This window comes from Penicillium cinerascens (assembly GCF_028974065.1).
Source record: "Penicillium cinerascens strain IBT 15544 chromosome Unknown scaffold_4_segment0_segment1, whole genome shotgun sequence".
Classification (NCBI taxonomy): Eukaryota; Fungi; Ascomycota; class Eurotiomycetes; order Eurotiales; family Aspergillaceae; genus Penicillium; species Penicillium cinerascens.
In genome coordinates this window covers 42,383-66,082 of record NW_026695298.1, presented here as the reverse complement: position 1 = coordinate 66,082, position 23,700 = coordinate 42,383, and the positions used below count along the sequence as shown (strand labels likewise).

At 47.1% G+C, this 23,700-nt stretch overlaps 8 protein-coding genes across 8 annotated transcripts; 3 read left to right on the top strand and 5 right to left on the bottom strand.

Moving 5' to 3' along the window:
* Positions 1-802: 802 nt before the first annotated feature.
* Positions 803-1,487, bottom strand: N7498_009114 (glycoside hydrolase family 11 protein; the record flags this gene model as incomplete). Its single annotated transcript, XM_058456170.1, has 2 exons — positions 803-1,208; positions 1,258-1,487. The coding sequence occupies 2 exons, from the start codon at positions 1,485-1,487 to the stop codon at positions 803-805; spliced, it is 636 nt and encodes a 211-aa protein (XP_058303069.1).
* A 7,615-nt stretch (positions 1,488-9,102) lies between these two features.
* On the top strand, positions 9,103-9,834 carry N7498_009113 (uncharacterized protein; the record flags this gene model as incomplete). The annotated part of the gene is made up of 1 exon (XM_058456169.1): positions 9,103-9,834. The coding sequence occupies one exon, from the start codon at positions 9,103-9,105 to the stop codon at positions 9,832-9,834; it is 732 nt and encodes a 243-aa protein (XP_058303068.1).
* A 2,897-nt stretch (positions 9,835-12,731) lies between these two features.
* On the bottom strand, positions 12,732-13,277 carry N7498_009112 (uncharacterized protein; the record flags this gene model as incomplete). The annotated part of the gene is made up of 2 exons (XM_058456168.1): positions 12,732-12,739; positions 13,061-13,277. The coding sequence occupies 2 exons, from the start codon at positions 13,275-13,277 to the stop codon at positions 12,732-12,734; spliced, it is 225 nt and encodes a 74-aa protein (XP_058303067.1).
* A 194-nt stretch (positions 13,278-13,471) lies between these two features.
* Positions 13,472-14,081, bottom strand: N7498_009111 (Zn(II)2Cys6 transcription factor domain-containing protein; the record flags this gene model as incomplete). The annotated part of the gene is made up of 2 exons (XM_058456167.1): positions 13,472-13,859; positions 13,918-14,081. The coding sequence occupies 2 exons, from the start codon at positions 14,079-14,081 to the stop codon at positions 13,472-13,474; spliced, it is 552 nt and encodes a 183-aa protein (XP_058303066.1).
* A 1,022-nt stretch (positions 14,082-15,103) lies between these two features.
* N7498_009110 (uncharacterized protein) lies at positions 15,104-16,703 on the top strand (the record flags this gene model as incomplete). Its single annotated transcript, XM_058456166.1, is given in 6 exon segments — positions 15,104-15,223; positions 15,291-15,635; positions 15,655-15,849; positions 15,916-16,144; positions 16,201-16,320; positions 16,372-16,703. The coding sequence occupies 6 exon segments, from the start codon at positions 15,104-15,106 to the stop codon at positions 16,701-16,703; spliced, it is 1,341 nt and encodes a 446-aa protein (XP_058303065.1).
* Positions 16,704-17,548: 845 nt separating this feature from the next.
* N7498_009109 (fungal specific transcription factor domain-containing protein) lies at positions 17,549-21,958 on the bottom strand (the record flags this gene model as incomplete). Its single annotated transcript, XM_058456165.1, has 9 exons — positions 17,549-18,348; positions 18,406-18,547; positions 18,943-19,579; positions 20,043-20,115; positions 20,570-20,625; positions 20,964-21,139; positions 21,254-21,543; positions 21,604-21,682; positions 21,881-21,958. 9 exons carry the CDS (start codon positions 21,956-21,958, stop codon positions 17,549-17,551), a joined length of 2,331 nt encoding a protein of 776 aa, XP_058303064.1.
* Positions 21,959-21,990: 32 nt separating this feature from the next.
* Positions 21,991-22,418, bottom strand: N7498_009108 (FAD/NAD(P)-binding domain-containing protein; the record flags this gene model as incomplete). Its single annotated transcript, XM_058456164.1, has 3 exons — positions 21,991-22,031; positions 22,092-22,263; positions 22,332-22,418. 3 exons carry the CDS (start codon positions 22,416-22,418, stop codon positions 21,991-21,993), a joined length of 300 nt encoding a protein of 99 aa, XP_058303063.1.
* A 430-nt stretch (positions 22,419-22,848) lies between these two features.
* N7498_009107 (nuclear transport factor 2 family protein) lies at positions 22,849-23,151 on the top strand (the record flags this gene model as incomplete). Its single annotated transcript, XM_058456163.1, has 1 exon — positions 22,849-23,151. The coding sequence occupies one exon, from the start codon at positions 22,849-22,851 to the stop codon at positions 23,149-23,151; it is 303 nt and encodes a 100-aa protein (XP_058303062.1).
* Positions 23,152-23,700: the final 549 nt, after the last annotated feature.

The window sequence follows — 23,700 nt, the reverse complement described above, 5'->3', positions numbered from 1 at the left end:
AAAATTCGAAAACGACCTATATAGCTACATTAAGGTATTTAGACTAACTACAGCACATTTGGAGCTTAATTTTGGAACAGAGACGAGAGTTTCAAAAAAATAAGAAAATGGACCTAAACAAGGGGACAAATAGTACCGAACAGTACAGTACTAGTGCTGCTCCAGTTATGCCAACAGCGAATCGAATATTTATTGGTTAAACAGATTGCTCCAAGTAAAGTCCGTGCCAGGGTAGCTTAAATCAAGTGGAACATCCTCACGGGTCCTAGTGTTACAGGGTGGATCGAAATCAGTTTCACCACTTTCCCACAGAGATTCTTTCTAGAAACCTGTCCCGAAACACGCTGTGGCCCTTTCTTGGCAGTATTCTTGTACAGTCGTAAATAGCAGCCTAAAAATAGCTTCTGTATTAGACTCGTAAGGTATCCAAGGTTTCTAGAACGTTGATCCAGCAAACACGCCAAACAGACGGATGCCTGCTCATTTGAGGATGTCGCAAGACTCCGAATCCCCATTCTGCCAACCACTTACCCTGAGTGACCACTGCGAACGAACAACTTGCATAGAGATAATATGTATGTGGCAATATATTGTCGGGTGATAGAATAAATAGCGAGAAAAAGCAAGAGGGAGAAAACGAGAGTTGATTGTCTGTGCGAGTTGAAAACGCAGCTGCCGACACCTCCGCCCCGCCACACTATATACGGCCTCGATAGAACCGCCAAACCCCCAATCCGATCATCACATCACCTGAAAGAAAAGCTCAGCTTTCAAGTCTTTCGACTACTAAGGTACTCATTTCTTAAGAAGAGATCGTGACACTGGCGCTGCCAGCACCGCTCCATGCCTCCACCGCCATGACCTGATAATTGAAGTCGCTGTTGCCGAACCCATGCTGCGCCCAGAAGTTGAAATGGTTGGCGACAGTCACCGTTCCAGATGTGCGCGTACTTTCTCGAACGGAGAAATACTGCGTGAACGTGCTTGTTCCCGTGATTGATGGCTCGTTGGTCCGAGTGTCGGTGCAGACTTGGTAGGTGCCTCCATCAGAGGACAGGGTACCAAGGCTTGTGGCCGAGCTGCAAGGGTTGTAATCGCCGTAGTCCTCGACGATGTAGTATTCAGCCTGAGGAGAGTTGACCCAGCCATACACAGAGAGGTAGGAGCCAGAGCTAGAAGCGCTGTAGTCGGCAGAGTAGGTAATAGAGCTGATAGACGTTAGATCCTAGATTTATGTTAAAGGATATAGTCACCCACTTAGAAGAACCAGTGCTCCAGCCTAGACCAACGACAAAATCGGAGCTGACTCCATCCTCCCAGTACATGGAATATGTTCCGGCACTTTCGTCGTAGGTGAAGTCACCAAGATTGCCGTTGTAGTTCTGGACGTAGTTAATACTAGCACTTCGCGACCCCAGAACAGGTTCGGGGGCAGGGGCGGCGAATGCCGTGACCAAGAGGCTTGCAAAAGCTGCAGTGACCTTCATGATAATTAAAGAGAGTTGAATGCTGGTGAATGGATGTGTGTAACTAGAAGAGAAGCCTGTGCTGGTCAGTGTTGCTGCGAGCCCGTTCTACCTTTATTTATATTCTGCGAAAATGACTATTTATCCTTTTTCCCTGCACGACGACCCAGCTTGATTATGTGCATTTTGCCGCGTCACCTTTGGTGGTTGAACGCGCTCGAGCCTATTTCCAAAGACAGCTCTATAGTTATGGGTTTCCGGTGCAGCCACCAGTCTGGGCACTGCACTTGGCTAAATAGACTGCACTTGGCTAAAAGGACTGTAGGTGGCTAAAAGGGCCGCAGTAGGGTAACAGTTGGATGAAAAGTAAACAGTGTGGAGGCGGGGAAGTGGGGTTTCTTCACCGGTTCCCCGCAGAAGTTTTGCTGGCTCAGAAGTCACGTTCATAATTATGTACTCGCTGATCGACTGAATGAACACAGTTCCTCGTTCGCACAACACGTATGTACTGGAAGGTCATTTTTCTTTGCTTCTTGTAGCAAGCCTAAGGCTGAGTTGACGCTGCGAGAAACACTGGCCAAAGTTAGCGCCAAGCATTACTCTCATTAGCCAGGTACCTTGGAGCTTAAAGGGCACTGGGAGGAGGCCGAGCAGCTCTTTGTGCAGGTGATGAAGACGAGCAAGACGAAGCTCTGCGCGGACTATCCCAACACGCTGAGCAGTATAGCAAATCTCGCTTTTACCTGGAAATATTCAGGTTAGGATGCGGAAGCCATCAACTTACTAAGGTACTGCTAGGCCTCGCCCAAACCCGCGGGTAGACGGGTTAGACCCGACCCATACCCATTTCTTGGTGGGTTTTGGGTCGAGGATATAGACCCAAATAGACTGCGCCATAACCCGCACCCAAACCCACAGCGGGTTCGGGTTATAAGTTATGAGGATTGACATAGCTAAACCCCTTGAGGAACCAGGTGATCGCAAGTGGGCACTTAGGTCGCTGCAAGGGTCACGTGGCTTTTTTGGCAGTTTTGGTCCGTGCTCATCGCAATTATGTAATTTTGTAGGGTATGCCCTGGTAACCCGGTAATTTACCCACACAGATTATTAGTCTCTTTCTATCATCATCCCAATTACCATAGAATATAGTATAGATTATATCTAGAGGGCCTATAAGGATCGTACCCTCACTGAGCTTATATAGGTTAATCCTGAACCTGATACGGAACTAGCGAGCGAGTATGTCGATGAGTTTGAAGACTAGCAAGAATTCTAAGCAGCAATTCCTGACCCAGATAAGGTAAATATATATTGACAATAACTAGATCCAAACTAGTTTTAAACTGATTTATTCCTAGCCAAGTTATATTCCAACACTATTAACCTTTCATCTAACCCACCTAATATTAGCTACTATTATTGAGTATATACCTCTACTTCTAGAGTATCCAGAAACTCATAAGGGTTTGCCTATATCGTGAATATTAATAAATCTAGACTAGATAAGCTACGAGCTATAATAAAATCTATTAGTGAATAACTAGTTATTAACTATTTATAAACTACTTACTAACTAGTTATTAGACACAGTACGCTATAGGTAGGTATAGATTAAGAGAATTTATATATTCTATATTCCTTAGCTACTAAATAGAGCGAAAACGCTTTAAATATAATAGTATCAAGAGCTATAAGTTTATTAATCCTAGACTCTTATATCTAGCCTATATAAGGGTGGATAAAGATCTATAGACCCTAATTATAAATATACGCTAAGTGTCGGGATTGGTAGTATATAATAATAAGAGAGATAAATAAATGCCTGCGGGTCCCTATGCGGCAGGGCTGTCCTCAGGACAAATATTTGTAGAGAGAAATACTACCTCCCGTAGAGGTTAGCTACTACTGCGGCGTAGTGGCTTACCCCTGGAAGATGAATAAAGATAAAGATAAAGGGTCTCTTTGGTCTGCCTTTAGGAGAGAAAGGTAGTAAGAGAATAATTCAGATGAAAGCTCTTGTTTTATTCAGTCTGGTTTCTAGGCCATATTTATTGACAGAAAATATTCAGTTCATCTAGCTAATTACCCAAGGTAAGCGTAGGCTGTTTGCCCGAGGTAATCTTGCCGTAAACGTGCTGTTGCCCGAGGTAGGTAAACGTGCTGTTACCCGCGGCTATAGACAGGATAGGCCTAATAACCTCGGTTTGGTAGGCTGACGTAGATAAAAAGCATAGTAAAGGCCGAAGTGAGGGGAAAGTGAGAGATAAATGAGAGATAATTGGAAGATCAGATGAAAGCGGTGAGAGATGGCAGAACGGGAACATCAACTGGAACTTTCCATGTTGAATTGGAAGCTCTGGAAATCTACATGAATTAATGCATGCACCTAAAATCCTGACACTAAGAGATTGCGGATTCCTCGCTCTTAGAGGGCTATAGAGAGCTATAGTGTAATAGTATTAGGTAAGTAAACTGTCGGGATTGGTAGTATATGAAAATAAGAGAGATAAATAAATGCCTAAGGGTCCCTATGCGGCAGGGCAGTCCTTAGGACAAATATTTGTAGAGAGAAATACTACCTCCCGTAGAGGTCGGCTACTACTGCGGCGTAGTAGCTTACCCCAGGAAGATGGATGAAGATAAAGATAAAGGGTCTCTTTAGTCTGCCTTTATGAGAGAAAGGTAGTAAGAGAATAATTAAGATGAAAGCTCTTGTTTTATTTAGTCTGGTTTCTAGGCTATATTTATAGACAGAAATATTCAGTTCATCTGGCTAATTACCTAAGGTAATATTCGCCCGAGGTAATCTTGCCGTAAACGTGCTATTGCCCGAGGTAGGTAAACGTGCTGTTACCCGAGGTAGGTAAACGTGCTGTTACCCGCGGCTATAGACAGGATAGGCCTAATAACCTCGGTCCGGTAGGCAAATGGAAAGAGAAAGCATAGTAAAGGCTGAAGTGAGAGCAAAGTGAGAGATAAATGAGAGATAACTGCAAGATCAGATAAAAGCGGTGAGAAATGGCAGAACGGGAATTTCAGCGGGAACTTCTATGTTGAATTGGAAGCTCTAGAAATCTGCAGTTATAAATGCAGACACCTAAAATCCTGACAATTTTTTATATAATTAGTAGAGACAAAGGGTCATTAGAGGTTAAAATCTTATTTATTATATAAATCATAAATCATCTATATAAGTGATTTCTGCAAAAATCCTCTTCAATTTTTTTAGTAGGCATTAGCTATAACTATTCCTTATAAAGAATGAAAGTAGAATACTGAAAAATACCTCTAGATTCTACATAAAATATATATATCACGGGGTTTTCTATATTTGTCCTATTTATAGGACCGTAGGACCGCACCGGACCGCATTGGTGCGGTCCTTAAAAAGTTAGGACCGTGCCAGTCCTTGAAAAGTTAGGACCGGTCCGCGGTCTAGTCCGGTCCCTTGCGGTCCTTGCCGAGGTCTACTCCTTCCCCGTTCGTAAATTCCTTACTAATATATATAGTTAATCTCCAGTGAGTATATACTAATTCGCAGTTGCAGTTAGAGCATTATTAGTCAAGACACTATAACCAACGCCTACGTCGTTATCATCGCTATAGAGCTTAACACCGACCGAAAATAGGTAGCGTGTATCTATTTTACGATAGAACTATCTTATACGCGATCGCCACCGCTATGTAGTGTCTCGGAAATTCGATAGGGCAGTAGCTAAAAAACATTTCGCGGAGAATTCGGAATCTTGTGTAGACGATAACGGGAACCTATTGAAGGATGAGTCCAATAATTAGACCCCGCCAAAACCCGCAAATTCATAAAATAGCTTCAATAGGCAGGTAACCTTCCTATTTAGGCTATTTTTATGGAATTTATGTAGTTATACAGGTTTGCGGGTTTTGAAATATGAGTAAAACCCGCAAGAGCCCCACTTTTGCGGGTTTTTTTTGGGTTTTGGCGCAGTCTACCAATAATCAATTTCAGTACTTAGAGGTTGCCTATATTCTCCCTTATTATCTAACGATGGTAGCTTCTAGTGAAACCGATTTAGTATATACGATTATTAGGATTGGTATTTTGATAGTGCTAATGTTATACCTAGAGCGATTCAAAGAAGAATGCTCTTCGGATCTTGGATATGTTCGATCCCGGAATAATCTATCTTATTAATAGACCCAAAATCGATAGTCCTATAAACGCCCTCACTCTAACGCTAGACTACCACTGGCTATTCGGCGAATTCCAGATCTATTTCGAACGCACTGGCACACGATACTAATATAGGATTGACTCGACAGAACGCAGTCCTTTCTTACGTAACCCCTTGTTTCCCGTCACACGTTCGCTAACCCTAAGTCCTCATCGCACGGTAGATCCGCTATCTTTCCGGCTTCTCGATGTCCACCACGCTATTGCACTTATTATGAAACTTAGCGGCGCTAGCGAATATATTAAGAAGGTCCTTCATGATATAGAGGAGTTGGATGTCGGAGAAGATGGATCGACACATTTAGGATATCTTGCAGGCTTACGACTTAGCGGGTGGTTAGATACCCTATCAGTGCATTAGAAATTGGTACGATGACATTGGCATATCGGAGAATATATGCATTTCGTATCTCTGAATGTTGCTGGAGTTCAAAATACAACGCAGTTCGCAATAATGCCTATAAACGAGCCGCAGTAGCGCTATACACTATTCACCGATAGCCTAGATCGGTGGACGCATCTGCAGTAAACCTATCGGGTGTAATGCTCCAGCGCTATCTTGGAACGGAATCCCAGTCCAGGGCGTAGGTCGCGGAGCTTTTACGGGTGGAGATGGCCCTAAAATCAATTATAACGGGGCCTTATATAAGAGCATCAAGAGACGAGAGAGAGGACACAATGGAAGTCAGAGAAATAATAATATTTTCTGACAGCCCGGTTGCAATTCAAGCGGTGCGGAATCCAAAGCGACCGTCAGGCCAAGACCGTATACTTGCTCCGGACAATTTACCATCACGTACGAGTTATCCGGTCGCGGCAAACGCCCAATCTATCACTCTTCAGTGAATTCCAGCTCATGTAGGGGTTGCGAGAAATAAGGCAGCAAATGAGTGTGCGAAAACTGATACGTTGTGGGATGCGGGCAACCTCGGTGGTGTGACTAAGGCTGCGTATGCGTGGGACGGAGATGGGGAAACGCTTGACCCGTCTTGCCTCCGCGGTGAAGAAAGCTATTGCAACAGCATCCGCGAGAGGCGGTCAAACAGTGGAGAAGACGGCTCGGCCAACCAAGCTAATGACGAAAGAGACCACTAGCGGAATACTTGGACCGTACACATTAATCTCCATTTAAAAAAGATGGATGCGTATTAGCCTACGGCATATTTTGTATATAAAAATACTGAAATAGAGTCAGATCACAGTGGCTACGACGGGGTCTCAAACATCGAGATATGTCTTGTTGTAGTGCCCGCTATACACCTCACTGCGAAGAACCATACTGAGAAGATCTCTCGCGCCGGTCTTTGAAGCGCAAATTAGTACGACGCAATCTGCTGGCTGCCCGCTACGCCGCCGCAATGATCCACGAAACCGGTCTCCTTAGTCACTTCCGCAATGTTGACCGGAACAAGACCCGACGATGACCACAAAAGAATCGGCCTTGCGACTATAAAGTAAACTGGTTTTGAAGACGCTGCGCATTTACCACCGAAAATTACTGAAGAACAGGCCACCGAGTATGGCCAGAATAATCATCAATCACCGATTACCCGCCACCAGTGTGGGCTACGACACGCAGGCAATTGAGAACAGGGCAGCTAAGGTGCTGATGACGGACGGGAAGAGGCAAGAGAGTATAGAGGATACAAAAGAATGCAATGGACTGTCGGATATGGTCGACATCCCTAAAAAGGTCTCACCGTAAAAGCAGCCGGATTATTTTTAGGTGAGTGATCGATCGACTTACTCTTGACTCTCTACGAAGCGCCAACTTTGGTTTTGATGTAGGTGGCACCTACAGGGTTCAAGCTCCTAAACACTAGGTTTTTGCTGGATCGAACCCATTAAGTGCAGAATGCACGGGTAGTAGATTGAGGTTACAGCGAGCCACAGTTAGTTTTGCTTTATGTGCGATGACCCACGTTGTAGTACAAGATGGTACCTCGATAGGCGGGTCGATGTGGGGGCTGCAAGTAGACTGGCACACTCACCCGTCCCGCGGGTCCAAAGTTAGGAACCTCCACCCACACCTCCGACGGTAAGGGTCCAACCGACCCGCATAATACACACTTTACCTATTTTGGACACGCCTACTATTTTAGGAGAGATGACTACGTGGATTAACACCTAAAACATACCTTTCTTCCCCCTAGAATCAGCCACGTGGGGACCCTGAGGGTGACCCTCGGAGGATCGGGATGTCCGACCCTCCACTCGTACCTCCTCTTCAGGTGGAGGGTCCGCGGGTGAGTGCCAGGTCTGGCTGCAAGGTATGGGGTGAAAAAGCCTTGGGGAGGAGAGGGTGAAGAATAAGAATATATTATCCGGTTCGCCAATAATCTACGTTTGCTTCTGGCCCTTAGTACTTACTAGTAACAGACACCAAATCTCTCTAGCAATTAAAGTACCAACGTAGGAGAGGATCGAAGTGTGGGATGCCACTTTGGACAAATCACTTTTTCTCTGGTGCATGTGGGCACTCCACAATTGCATGCGTCATTTTTCTTTCGCAAGACCTTCCATTCTAAGAAAATACTACCTTCCACATCTCATGAATGCAGTTACTGTCCTGAGCGCCATTTTCCAGCTCAATGATTGGCAGCTATCTCAAAGCCCTATGTAATCTTGCATCTCCAACTATCATATACGCAGCCAACCATATTTCCTGTTCAGCTCGTGGTGGGGTGATGACGGTCTATAAAGCCCCCCTTCATCCGCAAAGAGGAAATGTATTAATCCCCCAATATATTTCAATTTAATCCAGTGCCCTCGAACTCTCTCCCTCATATTCACCAATACCCAGAAACTTCGATCTCATTGATATTTGGTTTTATTCCATCCGTTCCTCAAAAATGCCCTGGACTATCAGAAACAGGGTCCCGAGCGATGAGCAGCTTGATACTTACGACCGCTTAGTTTCTGCGCGAGAGGCAGAAATCAAACGACCGGGCAGGAAAGTCAACATTATGTCTGACGAGGAGTATGACCTAAGGAAAAAGAGCGAACATCTCAAAAGACTTTGGCAACTAAGATACCTGATGGAATCCAAACGTCGAAACAAAATTGTTTATGAAAAGTCACTGCATTTTTTCCATGAACACTTCAAACCCAGCGAAGGACCCGAGACCCTGTGGCTAAAGGCGCAAGCAGCTGTTTGCAAAAGCATCGTCAAGGATTTCCTCTTCTATTCCCAGCTGGCCAGCAGGAATAAACTTGAAATCCCTGAACACGATCCGGGAGAATTTCCTTTCGAACTGTTCTCATCCTTCGCACGCCAAGAACTTATGCTTGATATTGACGAAAACGATATTTTGAACGTCACGAAGGCTTTCTATTCTATGGTAAGATCTCCCTCGATCAAGCAAGATGATCTACGTTCTGAAAAATTGGACTTAACCATTTGTTCATTAGCAACCTCCGTCAAAGATGATGTCCTCTCAGATTAAACGGGACTTTGATGAAGTGACTGAGGCTATAGACTTTTTCCAAACGCTCTGTAATCTCCCTGGATGGTCAGACCCTGAGACCTCTGTGAATCTTTGCAAGTCTGTGGCAATGAGAATATATAGCGTCGACGAAGCCAACGTTGGTTGGTTGAAAGGGACCCGCGATGAGTATAAATCTAAAGTACTCGAGGAACAGAAAAAAGGATATGTTGACGATGTCCTCAAAGCTCTTCAAGGGCCAGCGCCGTCCTTCGCCACAGATGTCATCTCGCTAGAACCAGAGCAACTCACGGCGCTGAGGTCTTTCCTAGACACTGAGGCAAAGATCCGTGCTCTCTACAAGCTGTTTTCTGATTCCGAATGGTCAAAAGACCCAGAAGGGCTGGCAAAAGAGAAGGAAGTTTTATCCTCGATTTTAAATGATGCCTCGGTCCAACGACTTCTGTTTGAAGCAATCATGAAGACCTTTCTTACCAAAAGCAAGGTGGTTGAAGTTATCGCTTCAATTCGAAACGAGGTATTCAGCAGTTGGAAGGCTGCCGCTAATGAGGAGGAGTTCTATGACAGGTATAGCGGAGCTGTGAGACACTACGACAAAAATATTAAGGAGGAGAATGAGGAATCAGCCGCAGATGCTTATAAAAATTACGATGTGCGCGAGTGGTCGTCAAGTCCTTATTTCAGCAGATACTATGACGCTGGATACTTCTAACTTAGTAGGTCCGAATCAAAGTTTCGGTTCTCTTTTGTTTCCTTGCGCCTCACTCGCTCAAGTCTCATCGGCAGACTTTGACTTGTGAATTCGTTGTCGACACTGCCCCTCGAGTATCCGGCCTGAATATTTATCGATCACACGTGCTTATGTCTCTATCTCTCTGTTATTACTAGTCAGGACTTTAGGTGTATGCATTCATATATGCATTTACCCAGGGCTTTCAATTCAACATGGATGTTCCCGTTCTGCCATTTCTCACCATCTTACGTCTGATTTTCCAATTTTCTCTTATGTATCTCTTACCTGTCTCTCACTTCTGTATTTACTATGCTTTCTCTCCCTGCCAACCTACATAACTCGGTTATTAGGTCTACCTATTACTTTATGACGATGTCTATATCTTCCCCTCACTTTATGATATCCTTGTGATGTCGATATTAGAGAAAAATACCTCATTTCTTGTCTATAAACATGGCTCAAAAACTAGACCGAATTAGGTGCCATTCCCATCTTGCGTTGACGTTAGGGGCTGAAGACAAGGGCATGACAGGGGAACCAAAGGCCAGGCCGTCATACTATAGGTCCTACGGAACGGGATTAAAGTAGTGACGGTTTTAAGGTAGATTGTGGGAAAAGGGAGGTCTGACTTTCCTTCCACCTTTTTGGTGATCTCAATCCAGCGATTTTAAATATTCTACTAATAGACCTCACCACGGGGCTAGGTTTGGGCCTGACTTTAGGGCCTATAACCGCGGGCCGGGCTTGTACTCTAGGCCCAACCCCCCAAACCGAAGAGCTCGGGGGCCTGATAGGTGAGGCCGCGGGTTACCCGCCAAGAATCCGTTTGGCATAAATTTTTAGATTTGGCTAAGTTATGCCAAGACGCATTATTCTGCTGGATCCCTTAAATAAACCACGGATTCGAGAAATGCAGTACGTACTAGTAACATTTATGTAAATAGGCCAAGCAAAGGGGAGGAATACGGATGCAAGATCCTTTTTATCCACCTCAGCAGTTTTCGCCTGCACTCATCTGATCCAAAGAGGACAGGCTTCTTCATTGACCTTATGAACGTTAACGGTATGGCAGAGCATAAGACTGTTCACTGCAAGAATAGAAATGATCGGCTCAAGCCGCCACTGGGTGTCAAGTCGCTGGAGGTGGCTTTCAACCTCTTGTGATTTTAACTCCGCGGCTATAAATCGATCGCTTCCACATACTACCAATATCATTGATGCCTTTTGGATGCCATAAATCTAGTTCATCCAGCAGCTGACCCGCCTCAAAGGCCCATTTTTGCTGCAATGACGTTCAGCAGCCTGAATACTTCAGTAAGCTCTTCCTCTACGGTACAGTATTTGACTGGAGCGCTATGTTCATCTTCAGCTTTTTGCCACAATCACACAAACCAGTGCGTGGATTTTACTTCGATGAATATGGACGCACAGAGGGCATGACATTCCGTCGCCCTCTTTTTGCCTTTGTCATTCGCCCATTAAGGAAGTACGAAGCAACGCATCTCCATAGGGGACAATAAGGCAATCAATCTAGGTAGGCGATATATTTTAAATGCAGTAGTATATCTTTTTCCTCTTTATCCGACAACGCATGCTATAACTTGATAACAAGACAAGGACACACTTAATCATCTTATAAGCCAGCAGCCGCTATTCAAAATACTACGGCCTCAATACAAATTGAATAGAACGCCACGACGCACAAAACTCCCGGCTTCTAACACAGTGTGGAGCCAATCAGACCTTGGCGTAAGAAACATAGCTGTCAAACTTGTTCGGCGTCATCAAGAAAATCTTCAGCACCTTGGTCAATTTGCATGTTTAGTTTCGTTACTTTAGCCCATTCATTTATATCACGTAGGAAGCGACGGGTGGTTCCAATTTGGATTCCTCGTTGAACAAAGAAACCAGCGTCTGGATCTTCAAGGATTAATTCAAGGTCAAGGTGATTTTCCAACGTCACCTAAACATAGAATCGCCCGGTAGGGGGGGGTACCCATAGTTAAAAAGTCTTGGCAAGGGGGGGGGTACCGAGTCAACACGGTACCCCCCCCCCTAAGTAGGTCAAATCTTAGTATTTTTCGATCGGGTCTTTTAAATCTTTTAATATTAAAGCCTTTCCAATCTTTTGGCTTATTTACATTTTTAGATTTCGACCTAGAATAGTGAGGGCTAAGGGGGTCTGGTTTTCGTGAATTATTTTTGATGGGGGATGCCAAGACCTTTTCGCGCGGGTAGCCTATCCCTATTTAAGCTAGACATCCCTTATGTAAGTACTAGGCTTAGCTATTAGGCTAACTTCTAGACCCTAGAAAGTCCTTAAGGCTAGTATCAGGGCTAATAGTAATCCTTTAATATCTCGCGAACGAGGTAAGCTATTAGAATAAGGGAAGAAGTTCTAGATACTATAGCCCTCTCGCTACTAGGCTAGAGGATTTATATTACGTAAGCAAGCCTTATACTAGGATAATTAGTAGGGAAAGGGAGTTTGAAAGTTTTTACTAGATGACTAATCCTAGGTAGGCTCGTTTAATAGAGGGAGTCTTGGCGGTTAGATTAATATTAGTAGTATCCTGATTAGGCTAGTATCCACGAAGTTATTAAGCGTTGAAATCGATTACGCTTAGTAGTTATAAATATAGATCCGAATGATATATCGTACTAATATATAAGAGGAATTGATAAAGTGATATCTTCTCAATACTAGTAGGATATATATATTATTTCTACTATAGGTATAGCGTAAAGGGGTCTATAAGAGAGACATAGGTAGATAGAATAATAGAAGGCATAGTGGCTGCTAGTAGTATTTAATTATATATAAGCTTAGTAGCTAAGGAAGGTAAGGTAGGGTAGTAAGATAGTAGGGTAAACCGCTAAACCGCTATAGATAATAAAGTAGGGTAGTATAGAGTAGGATAGTAGGGTAGGATAGTAGGGTAGGATAGTAGAATAAAGTAGTAGAATAAAGTAGTAGAGTAGAGGAGTAGAGTAGTAAGTAGTAAGTAGAGGAGTAGAGTAGTGGGTAGTAAGTAGAGTAGTAGGGTAGTAGGGTAGTATTAGTAGGTTAGTAGGTTAGTAGGTTAGTAGGTTAGTAGGTTAGTAGGTTAGTAGGTTAGTAGGTTAGTAGGTTAGTAGGTTAGTAGGTTAGTAGGTTATTAGGTTATTAGGTTATTAGGTTAGGGTTTAGGGGGTTTAACAAGACTTGACAGGTTGATGTCCCGGTATCTTTGTCCAAAGTGGGAATGGCAAAGCGTCAGAATGGCAGCGACCTGCACTACATGCAGCTGCGGTTTTCCCATGGCGTCGGAATATTCGAGCTGCAGGAAAGCCGCACAATACCAGTGATATGATACTGAGAAAGGATACGGGCTTGGCTCGACCACAGGCAACTTCAGCGATGATGTATCCTCATCGGCCATGAAGAATATCCCTACCTACGAGTTAAGGTCAGCAAATGGGGTCACCACCTGCGTCAAGATTGACTCGGACGTACTGCCAGGACACTGAAGTAAATAGCCATCCACTTGTGATCCTGAAGAACCTCAAGCGTGCCGGCTATCAGCGCATTATGGAAAGCTTCGTGCTCGATGAGAAATTGGTCCGCACGGAGTGCTTAGTGGATCCATCCCAACATCTGCAAGGAGAACTCGACGATTCGGGTGCTCGTCGAGCTATCTGGGACGGATTTAAGGGTCTCGACAAGGAAGTGCAAGTCATTTTCCGAAGTTGGCTTTCCCAATTTCTCCTGCTTCAGCCGGCCGAGATTCCACTCATCTAGGATGGCTCCAACCTCCTCAAAGGCAGTAGCCTGATGCCCAGCAGTCGGCATTGGCCTGTCATTGCTGGGCGAGCCGTTACCGACGCTGAATCGTTGCGCTCCGGCTCGGCCCCGCAAGCTCAACGTTAGAGCGAGCTCGAGCTCAGCCACCCGCTCCTGTAACCTCGAGTTCTGCCGAGCTAGCGAGGCATTGGCATCTTCTATCGGCGCGCGCGCTGAAGGACTGGAGTTAGTTGAGCGGTCACAGCTGGTGGGGGAATGAATTGGCGCAGATTGCTTACACAGTCGGTTTACCTCTCACCCGAACAACTTCGCGGACGCAGAGGTGGGCGCAGCGGTTAGCGATGCATCTGCGGCAAGGGATTTTCTTATCACATTTGATGCGGCGTTGCGCGCATTCTGTACAGCGCAGTGGCACTCGCTGGCTGGTGCGTAACTCGGCCATGTATGGTCCTTGAGTGGAAGTGTCAATGTCAGTCGCTTGCTCTCGTTGAAACTCAGTTGCGAAACCGTGGTCGGCGCGTATTCCAGGTTGCTCAAGGGTAGGACCAGCCACGTGTGCTAGAGAGTGTGGCTTCGCGCCCGCACACTTCGCTTCCGGCTTTCTGACAAGCGACGGGCCGCTGAATCTGACCGAGACTTTTTAGAAGACAATCATTCGGTGTTGATAGGCGAGGAAATCTCACGAAGGCCTTGGCTAGACCTGTATCGGTCTAACGTAGCCCATGAAGCCCGTGGGAGTTAGTGTCTTTGGACCCTAATTCGTGGCTCCACAGTCTAGCTGCATTTGTTCAGCATCGTTGGGGCAAAAAAAAAAAAGGAGGCAGGGTAAAGGTCTGGGGTTGGATGTGGTTGCTTCGGGTGAACGGTACTGTCTCGGCTCGCCGCAATTCCGCTATTCACTAGCGTGGGATCTACACGCGAATCAGCGCGAGTTCTATGATTCCACAACACGCTACACCATATCCCCCGGAGTCCTTGTGCGCTTTCCCCACTCGGCTGTTGACCCCGCATCGCAGGTTCCACATAGTCTATCCCCCTGAGTGCGTGTGGGGGTGGCGCGAGACTGGGTGGGGAACCCCCGGAAACCATGGCAAACTGGGCAATAGGGATCTGTGGGAAAGCGCTAAGCTCTGGTGCGTTTGTAAGACAAATCTCATTGGCATGCCTCACTGCGGAACGTACGCATTGTCCTCGTGGATTAGATATATAGGAGGTCTGGACGAAGCGAGGAGTAGGCGCAAGCCATTGTTGCCCGACGCACCAGTCGGGTCTCTTTTACTCCCATCCCCAGCAACGAACAACTATCATGGAACGACGCTTGAGCTCCCTCAAGGGGGATGGTCTCAGGGACGTGGAAGACCGGTTGGCCGATGTCTTGCCGGAGAACCCTAGGCGTGGTACCTCACACCTCATCTTCTAAAATTGAACCTTTGTATCGGCGTTGTCTTGCTATCTGCAACGACAATGGGGTTTGACTCTTCAATGATGAACGGCCTTCAGGGGTTGGATACCTGGATGAATTATTTCGGCAATCCGAGCGGCACCTGGCTTGGACTCTTGAATGCAGTCATGTTTTTGGGAGGTGTAAGTGGAGAGGCCACTTCAACCCAAAACTCATGATACACCTACTGACATTTGACGATGGCAATAGGTACTACTTGCGTTTCCGACTGCGTGGTTGTCCGACAAGATTGGTCGACGGTATACCATCGTGATTGGCATTGTCATCTTGACAATAGGAGCCGCAATTCAAGGCGCATCGCAGAACATTGCCACCTTCATAGTCGCACGTTTCATAGTAGGCATGGGGGTGGAAATCGTCCTCGTCCCAGCACCAGTGCTTATCACGGAAATCGCCTACCCTGCGCATCGAGCCAAGGTAACTGGTCTTTTTCAGACATGCTTCTATGTCGGGTCGATCGCTTCGAGCTGGATCACATTTGGCACCTTCTCTCTCGCGTCCACCTGGAGCTGGCGCATCCTCCATCATGCAAGCGTTCTTCCCGCTCGTGCAGCTACTTGGGATCTTCTTCGTTCCCGAATCGCCGCGTTGGCTTGTGTCCAAAAACAAGCTGGACGAAGCGCGCGCTTTTCTAATCAAATATCACGCCGGGGGAGATAGTTCTCACCCGTTGGTTCATCATGAGATGGCATTGATCACGGCTCATATCCAGTCAGACACTGAGATTGAGCGCATGGGATGGTCCGTCGTAAGTGTTCCCGACCACACTTGGTTCCTGTATCCTCTCTGCTAACAACACTGCCGGTTGCCCTAGATGTGGAACACAGCAGCTGATAAGAAGCGCACGGCAATCGCGGGATTTGCTGCAATTATATCCCAATGGTCAGGCAATGGTATCATCACCTACTACCTGGCAATGGTTCTTGAAACCGTTGGCATTCAGGATAGCTTTTACGAAGACTCTTATCAATGGCATCCTTCAGATCTTCAATCTCTTCGCTGCCATGATCCGGGTCTTTCTGCATCGACAGGCTCGGTCGCAGGTCGTTATATTTAATCTCCTGCATCGGTATGCTAGTCACATTTACAGTCTTTACAGTACTGTCAGCAGTCTACTTGGAAACCACAAATACTGAAGCAATCGGCCGGACCGTTATTGCCTTCATCTTCATCTACTTTTCTTTTATGATATCGGCGTCACCCCGCTCACATTTGGTCAGTCATCCTGACAGAGAAAGCCCGGTCAGAATACATCATTAACCCTCAGCAGCCTACCCAGCGGAAATCCTTCCCTTCCATGCTCGCCAGAAAGGAATCGCCTTCACGAACATGTGCAACACCATTGCACTTACATTCAATACTTTCGTGAACCCTATTGCGCTAGAAGCTATCTCTTGGAAGTATTACCTGGTCTATGTGGGGCTCCTGGTAGTTATGAGTCTTATCGTATATCTCTTCTTTGCAGAGACCAAAGGCCTCTCGCTAGAGGGAAATATCCGAAGTCTTCGAAGGTCCTGCCATAACCACATCATGGTATCGACGACGCCACACGTCGGACGAGGTGGACGAAATCCTCGATGGGCGCGACAATACCAAAGATGACGCCGTCATTGAGCACTGCGAGAGAGCACAGGAGTAAGCCTGGTTAATAGTATTTACCTTGTATGCATCCGGGGATCTGTTGTTTGTGACAAATGGCTACATATCATCAGTTTGGCGCGTGCATAGTCACGCTTGCTCTCTACACAAGATCTCAATTTAGTCGAGGGTCTCGTGGAGCTACCAAGTGATGATTTATCTGAGACTTTGAGAAATTGGCTTTACTGTTTTGGTTATCTTCCCCAGGGGTTCTGTATGAAATAAATTCTGGTCACAGACCAAGGGCCTTTCCGGTCAGCGTAACTGGGTGAGTTTGTCCCAGGTGGCGGACTCGCAGGAAATTGCTTCATCCAAAGTGTTAAATCAAAAAGTGCCTCGGACGTGCGTCAATTTTCGTAGTCGAAAACGACTATCTACTATACAACACATAAGTTTAAACGAACTCGATACGACTCGTCCGCTACTGTAACAGATCAGACAAAGAGACTAAACAAAGAAAACCCAACCTCAAAAGATCATACTCGGTCACCCGATCCCCCAACTCCAGTATACAAAAATACCTCATCTTGCCCCTGACATATACTCGATTTTTACATGCGTGATGGGCCTGGCGGCTCTAGCACCCACGGAATTGGAATTTACACGTGACCGAAAATTGACGCCAATACGCAATGAATTGTAAGCTTTGAAGCCATTTTGTCTACGTGTCATCCCCTGCCGGAATTGTGATAAATTCTTCTTTTTCATTAACATACAACTGATATTCATCGCCGAGGCCAGTACAGCTAGATATTAGGTAGGATAGAGACCAGTTCCACTCGACCCCCCCTTGTCTGATATCAGAGATTCTAGTCCGCTCGTAGTTGAGTTAGCAGTTGCCTATAGATTCTACTTATCCCCCACGATCGGAGGGACTGCATCGCAGAGATCGACTCATCAAGAAATCGTTGCCGGCCCAGTGAAGAGAAGATGTTGCCAACCCCCTGTAATTTGACACGACCGTTTCCAGATTCCACCCACTGCTCTTGATTCGGATCGGTCGTATTGGAGGCACCGAGAATGATCAAGGGCGCGTCACTTGCGGGCTGCGAGTCAAGTGACAGGTCATCGAGAACAGTAAAGAGCCAAATGATTAAAGTCGCGCGGAATAACAGCACAGGGGTTAAAAAATGGGCGCAATACTGGCTGCGGACTGATTCAAACGCTCGCGCAGCATATACAGCAGCCCGTCGACGCTCCTGTGGTGCCTTATTCCATTCTGTCGCTAGACTGCGGAGTTCTTCATCGGTGTAACGACGATACCTCACACGCATGGCTGTAGCAAGCAGGGGGAGTCGAGGAGTATTACGCAGCATGAGGACTGAGAGAATCACCAGTCGATGTGAGATAGATGCCTTGAGTTCTAATGCTGAGACGTTTGACTCTTCATCTTCTGTCCCTGCAAGTAGCGCCTTAAGCGCCGCCTCAGCCTCGATCTGGCTTATACCGTTGTGGGATTGTGAGGAAAGAAGACGATCTTGATCAATGACAGCGGCGTTCGACAGCAGCTGAAGGAGGGTTTGTTTGCCCAAAATGCCGGTCTTTATCCACGATGCCATCCAAGTGCTGTCTCTGACAACTTGCTCCACCGTATGGAGCGTGCTTGATTCTAGGGACTCATAAGGACATGTAAACTATGTGGAAGGAACGTAATGGACGGACGGACCTGTGTGCGTAGAAAAGCTGGCCCACCCTCGGGCACCTGAAGCTGCCCATCTTTCCTCGCCATGGGGCAACGAGTTCTGTAACTCTCCAACCGAAAGGACCGGCGTGAGATCAAAATGGCTTTGAAAAGCCGAATCAACGAGCTTCCCGTAGATTAGACTTCATACCTAGGTAGATCCAATGACATCTCCTTACCCAGATAGCGAACCCAGTCCGCCTCCGCTCCTCATCCAGAGCCCAAATTTGCCACCTTTGGGAAAGTGAGAGGTCTAGCCCTGCCATCTTCGGTGCAGACAATATGTTCGTGAAAAGATGTTTCTCCGAGCGAGAGTAACAGGGAGCGCCTGCAGGAGCTCCGCGATCTCTAACGCTCTCCGTTCTCCGGAGTACATCAGACCAATTTGTTAAGGAGAATCACCTGCGTTAACCAAAGTTCCCGACCATTCTTATTTTGATTTTCGCACTAGATGATAGGAATCTTGAAATGCCCAACCGCCAAGTCACCGACGCGAGCAAATCAGGAGCGAGGAAGACTTACCAGATACATGGACTGTCGACGGATCAATTCGTGCATGGCCCTCGCGCAAGTCTGGGCCTGCGGGATTCGGGAAAACTGAGCTCCAATAGCACTGACAGCAAACACTAGGAGCCAATGCGTATCTGGGCCCCTATATGTGGGCTTGTGAAGGACCGGAAAGACAGGATGAAAATGTTCAAAATATAGTTGTGTCCAAGCGTTGATGATCGGGGCAGGTGGAATCTTTAACTTCACGAACGGCGGGAAGAGCGATTTCGATTCCAGGACTGAGGCTAGCTTGGCCACCTCGTCTACGACATTCTGCTGAATCTCATGGATGTGGGCTAGGTGTTCTTTGTCTACATCCTCCGTACGAATATGCTGCATATCTGGAAACGTCAGCTGCGCATCGATCTCGATTGCGGTTGGTTGATATTGTCGTGGCTCGACGGCCTCGTCGGTGGGGCCAGGTGAGCAAGCGCGATTATAAATCTCACCCACAGTGGCGGTAGTCAAAGGCGTGGGTATTTGAGGGGTTTCTGGGGCAGGAATTGGACCTGTGGTTGGTTCGGTGGATGCCAACCAAATGTTGTCGAAATGGTCCAAGGACGATCGCGGATCCAAAATGTTCGGCCAGATGGAGGGTCCAAGCCCTCCCCTATGTCTAGGTCAAGTCAAGCAGACTCCCCCATCTTGGATACTTGAGATCGGAAAGCCCCTTCATTGTTTAGCGTCGAACCCTGAGTGGGCACTTGGTCCGCACTTTCCATCGCATAACCATTGAGATCAGGCATGTTGGCCGGCTCGTGCGACAGTGGCACGCACAGCCCGTACGGCAGCCACCTGATTGACAATCGTGAGTGGCGGAGATGGGTTTGTCGTGGACTGCGAGGGGTCCCCTGGATAGGAGGAGTGCGTTAGCCCCGTACTGCTGAGGGCTGGAGTTGCGGATGATGTCGCTTAGAATGCGGCAAGGTGGGAGAGAGATTGCGGTCTGTCATCCGACGTTTCTGGCGGTCTTCATAGTAGCATTCATCCTCATATCGACGACACCGTTCACATGGTCGCTGTCCATCGCATCGAAGCTTGGATAAATTACACGGCTTGCATGCCTGAATCACCCGTCGTCGCTCTCCGGAAGATTCAGAAGCCCCTTGTCGATGTCTCGTGCCGTAATGCCGGGTAAGGGAGTCTCTGTATGCAAGTCAGCACCCAAGAACGCTGGGGTAGAATTGCAACAAACGTACATTCGAGCGAAACTTTGGCCACATTCTGTACATGACTGTGGATAGTCAGTCGCTGGATGCAGGTACGCGCATAAAGTACCATCATTGCATTGAAATACATACAAACGGTTTTTCTTTGGTGTGGGTGCGGCGATGCCGTTGGTAGTGTTCTTTCCCGCTGGAAGGTGGCGTTGCATTGCTCGCAGTGGTCTCCATCCGCAGCTTGCATTGTGGTTACAACATCACACCAAGACGGACCTGGCTGGAAGAATAATGAGATGCTGAGACAGCGCTCATGGCACAGAGAGTACAAGCGTGCAGGTTGGCGGGGTGCGCTGTGACTTTACCCCGAAGTTTACGCGTTCCCGCGTCAATTCGGCAACGATCGGCTACGGGGAGGGCACGAGATCTGGTCGGCTTACGAAGCGCGGAATTGGTCGACCCCCGGCTAAGGTACAACCTCGGATGACCTTCAAAACTAGGATATTGAGCAGGATGATCTTCAAAATTAAGTTGCGACTACGCATCATACCCCTCGTTGGCTCTCCACATCTCCATGCAAAGCTCCCTTCAGTGGATCTACCACCAAGGTGGATTGGATTAGTAAGGCATTGCGAAGGATAGGGCATATGAAGTGGCGTCTCAATTTATGATAAACTGTTACGATAGTATGCTGACTGCTGAGGTCTTCTCAACATTTTCCACCCTGGGATCCTAGACCTGCGCTTCAAGCAGACGCTTGGCATCCCGGCCTGGACACGAAAGGCCAGGTGAAGGGAAAACATGTCGGGAGGCATTTCTGCTTTGGGAACATACTTCCGCAGCTCGTCCAACGTCTCGGCTCGTCGTTCGTCGTGCGTCTTGGACATCATCATAACTGTCACTGCTCGGTCATAACGGACTTTGTCGTATAGAGACAAGCGCTGAGGAACCTGGTCCAGTGTAGTGTCGGCTGGCAACACACCGCCCAATGCAGCTCCATCCTCAAATGCCTGCGCGCCACCTTGTCCTTGGTCTTTGTGAGGTCAGCAATGGAGGGAAAGGTGGGGAGAGAGTTAATAATGATAGGCTTACGAGGGAAGTGTTGGATGCGCTGCATCGCCTACCAAGGCAAGCTTGCCCTGGACGAAAGTGGTTGGCGGGGAGCGTGACGCCAAGCTCCAAAGTTTGAGGTCCTCAGCCATGCGGCAGAGTTCTTGGAGCTCTGGTCCAAATGAAGAATAAGTCTCCAGGAGCTGATCGAGATTGCCCGAGTCGAGCCAGGATGCCTCTTTGACCTCTTCAGGACCCGTAGGGTGAATTGCAACAACGTTGAGAAGATCACCCTCGCGGCAAGGGTAGACGACGAGGCGGCGATCTGGACTGGACGAAAGCGTGGACCCCATCCACGCCGAGTCTTTACAACAGTGCCGCAGTCAAGGGATTTGCCTGGGCCTTTGACATGGGAACGAGGAACCGGAAACAATTTTGTCCTGTGCTTTCTTTTCTGTGCTCCTGTCCGACAATAGCACGCAGAGATCGGGACTAGCCAACACCTAATTAGTACCAGATTTACGATGAGAGTGGCGGGACTTATTACATGCACTCCATCTGCTCCCACAATCAAATCGCCCTTGTAGATGGTTCCATCCTCTAGTGTGACAATTCCAGCCTCGGAATCCCTAGATGAGAAATAAAACAAAAGAGAATTAATGGAGAATTAATCCTAGCCGTACCAGAGAGAGCTCACTTACGACAGAGACCACGCGCGATGAAAGGCGAATGTCAACCTTTCGGCCATCCACTTCCTGAGCTGCAGCAGCGCAGAACATTGTGGAGATCCACACGATGGGTCAGAAGCCAGTCATCTGTGGTATTCAATTTCCGGTGGAGGTCTTTCGTCACCTACCGATAAAGGGTTAATTAGGGTGTCTTGCGCTCTTGCCAGAGGATTGTTAAACATACAACAGGGGTCAAAAGGAGATTTCCCCTCCGAATCCCAGACCTGTAGACGGTTGCATTGTACAGGATATAGGCCGTTCAAATTACAACCCCATTCCTTCAAGATCCGTGTAGCGTTGGGTGCGACGTGAATGGCTGCGCCTACTTCATTGCGAAAACTGGATTGTTCGAGAACCTGTTACCGCGAAGGTGAGCCTCGTCAAGTGAAGAAGAGTCAAGTAGGAGACAAAGCGGAATCTATACTTGGATATTGTGGCCCGCACGGTTGAGGGCAATGGCAGCGCCCAGACCAGCCAGGCCTGCGCCAACAACGATCACTTGCAGTGGCATTTTTAGTGGAAGAGTGGATAACAGCTGCTCTGCAATTTTTGGTTCAATAATGCATTTTATTAGTAACTTTGCTAGGAAGCACCGCGGCCCTCGGCACAATGAGATTTTTTCGGCTGTGTCCACTCGGCTCTGCCCACACACAGCCGAAATCGCGGGGGCAGGCTCATTCCCTACTATTACCACAAGTTCGGAGATAAGTGTCTTCTAAATTGATACTATGGGTTTTGGCTGCACCTCTCGTGAAGTCTATTTATTTACTCTTCGCGTCACCGACTCACTCAGGTAAGGAACGACTTTATTTCTCAGTAAGATGCCTTCCACCGAGCAAGTCAAAAAGATTTTTTGCCCCCTTCGGAGAAGGGAGAGCTCAAGATTTCTTTGAAAATATTGTTGACGATGTGGACTGGCAAGTAAAAGGTGGGCAGTGACTATGGGTTTGTGTCTTACCCTTACTTACGTTGCTCATGGCAGGCACCTTTGCCCTATCGCTGGGCACTACCATTCCAAGGCCGAGTTCCACGAAGGGACCAAGGCTCTCAGCTCAACTTGGGCGAGTCCCTTGAAGCTGGAAGTTCAAAACATCATCTGCGATGGTCGCCAAGCCGCTGTTGAGCTGAAGGCTGTGGACACGAAGTGTAAGAATGGCCTGCCGTTCACCAATGTGTATACCTGGATATGCGTGTTCAACGAACAGAACAAGATTGTCAAGATCCGCGCTTATATGGATACGTAAGTTCTTCCGGCATTTATAGCAACATTCTATTGGAAACATTATTGACTCGCCTTAATCTAAGTGATCTGGTCGTCAGAGCCATTAGGGAGAATCAGTGATCGCGTAGCAGAGGCTAGGCAGGATTGATGAAGTAGGGATGGGGTACTAGCTAAGTATCTTGTCGCACTTTTTAGGCAATAAAACCACTGGACCAAAAATGCACTATAGGCAACATTCTTAGTATATCCCGTTATTTCCAACTTTGACACATCTTTTTCAAGCCCCATAGAGCGTACTGAAGTAGCAACCAGAAATCCAGAACTAGAAACTGTGCGACAAGCCACAACTACTAAGCCAAAGCGGCGAGGCGCAGATGCTGAAAGTTTGGACCTAGTAGATGAGATGGGGCTGACCCAATAACTCTAGGCTGCTCTGCATATGGAGCCTAGTTGAAGGGCCAGTGCGGCAGCCGCGCGATAGAGGCTGATTTCAGCTTATCTAGTCTACTACACACTTACTCAAATCGACTAAGACTTTACTCGCTATATTTTCCTATTCTCCGTCATTCGT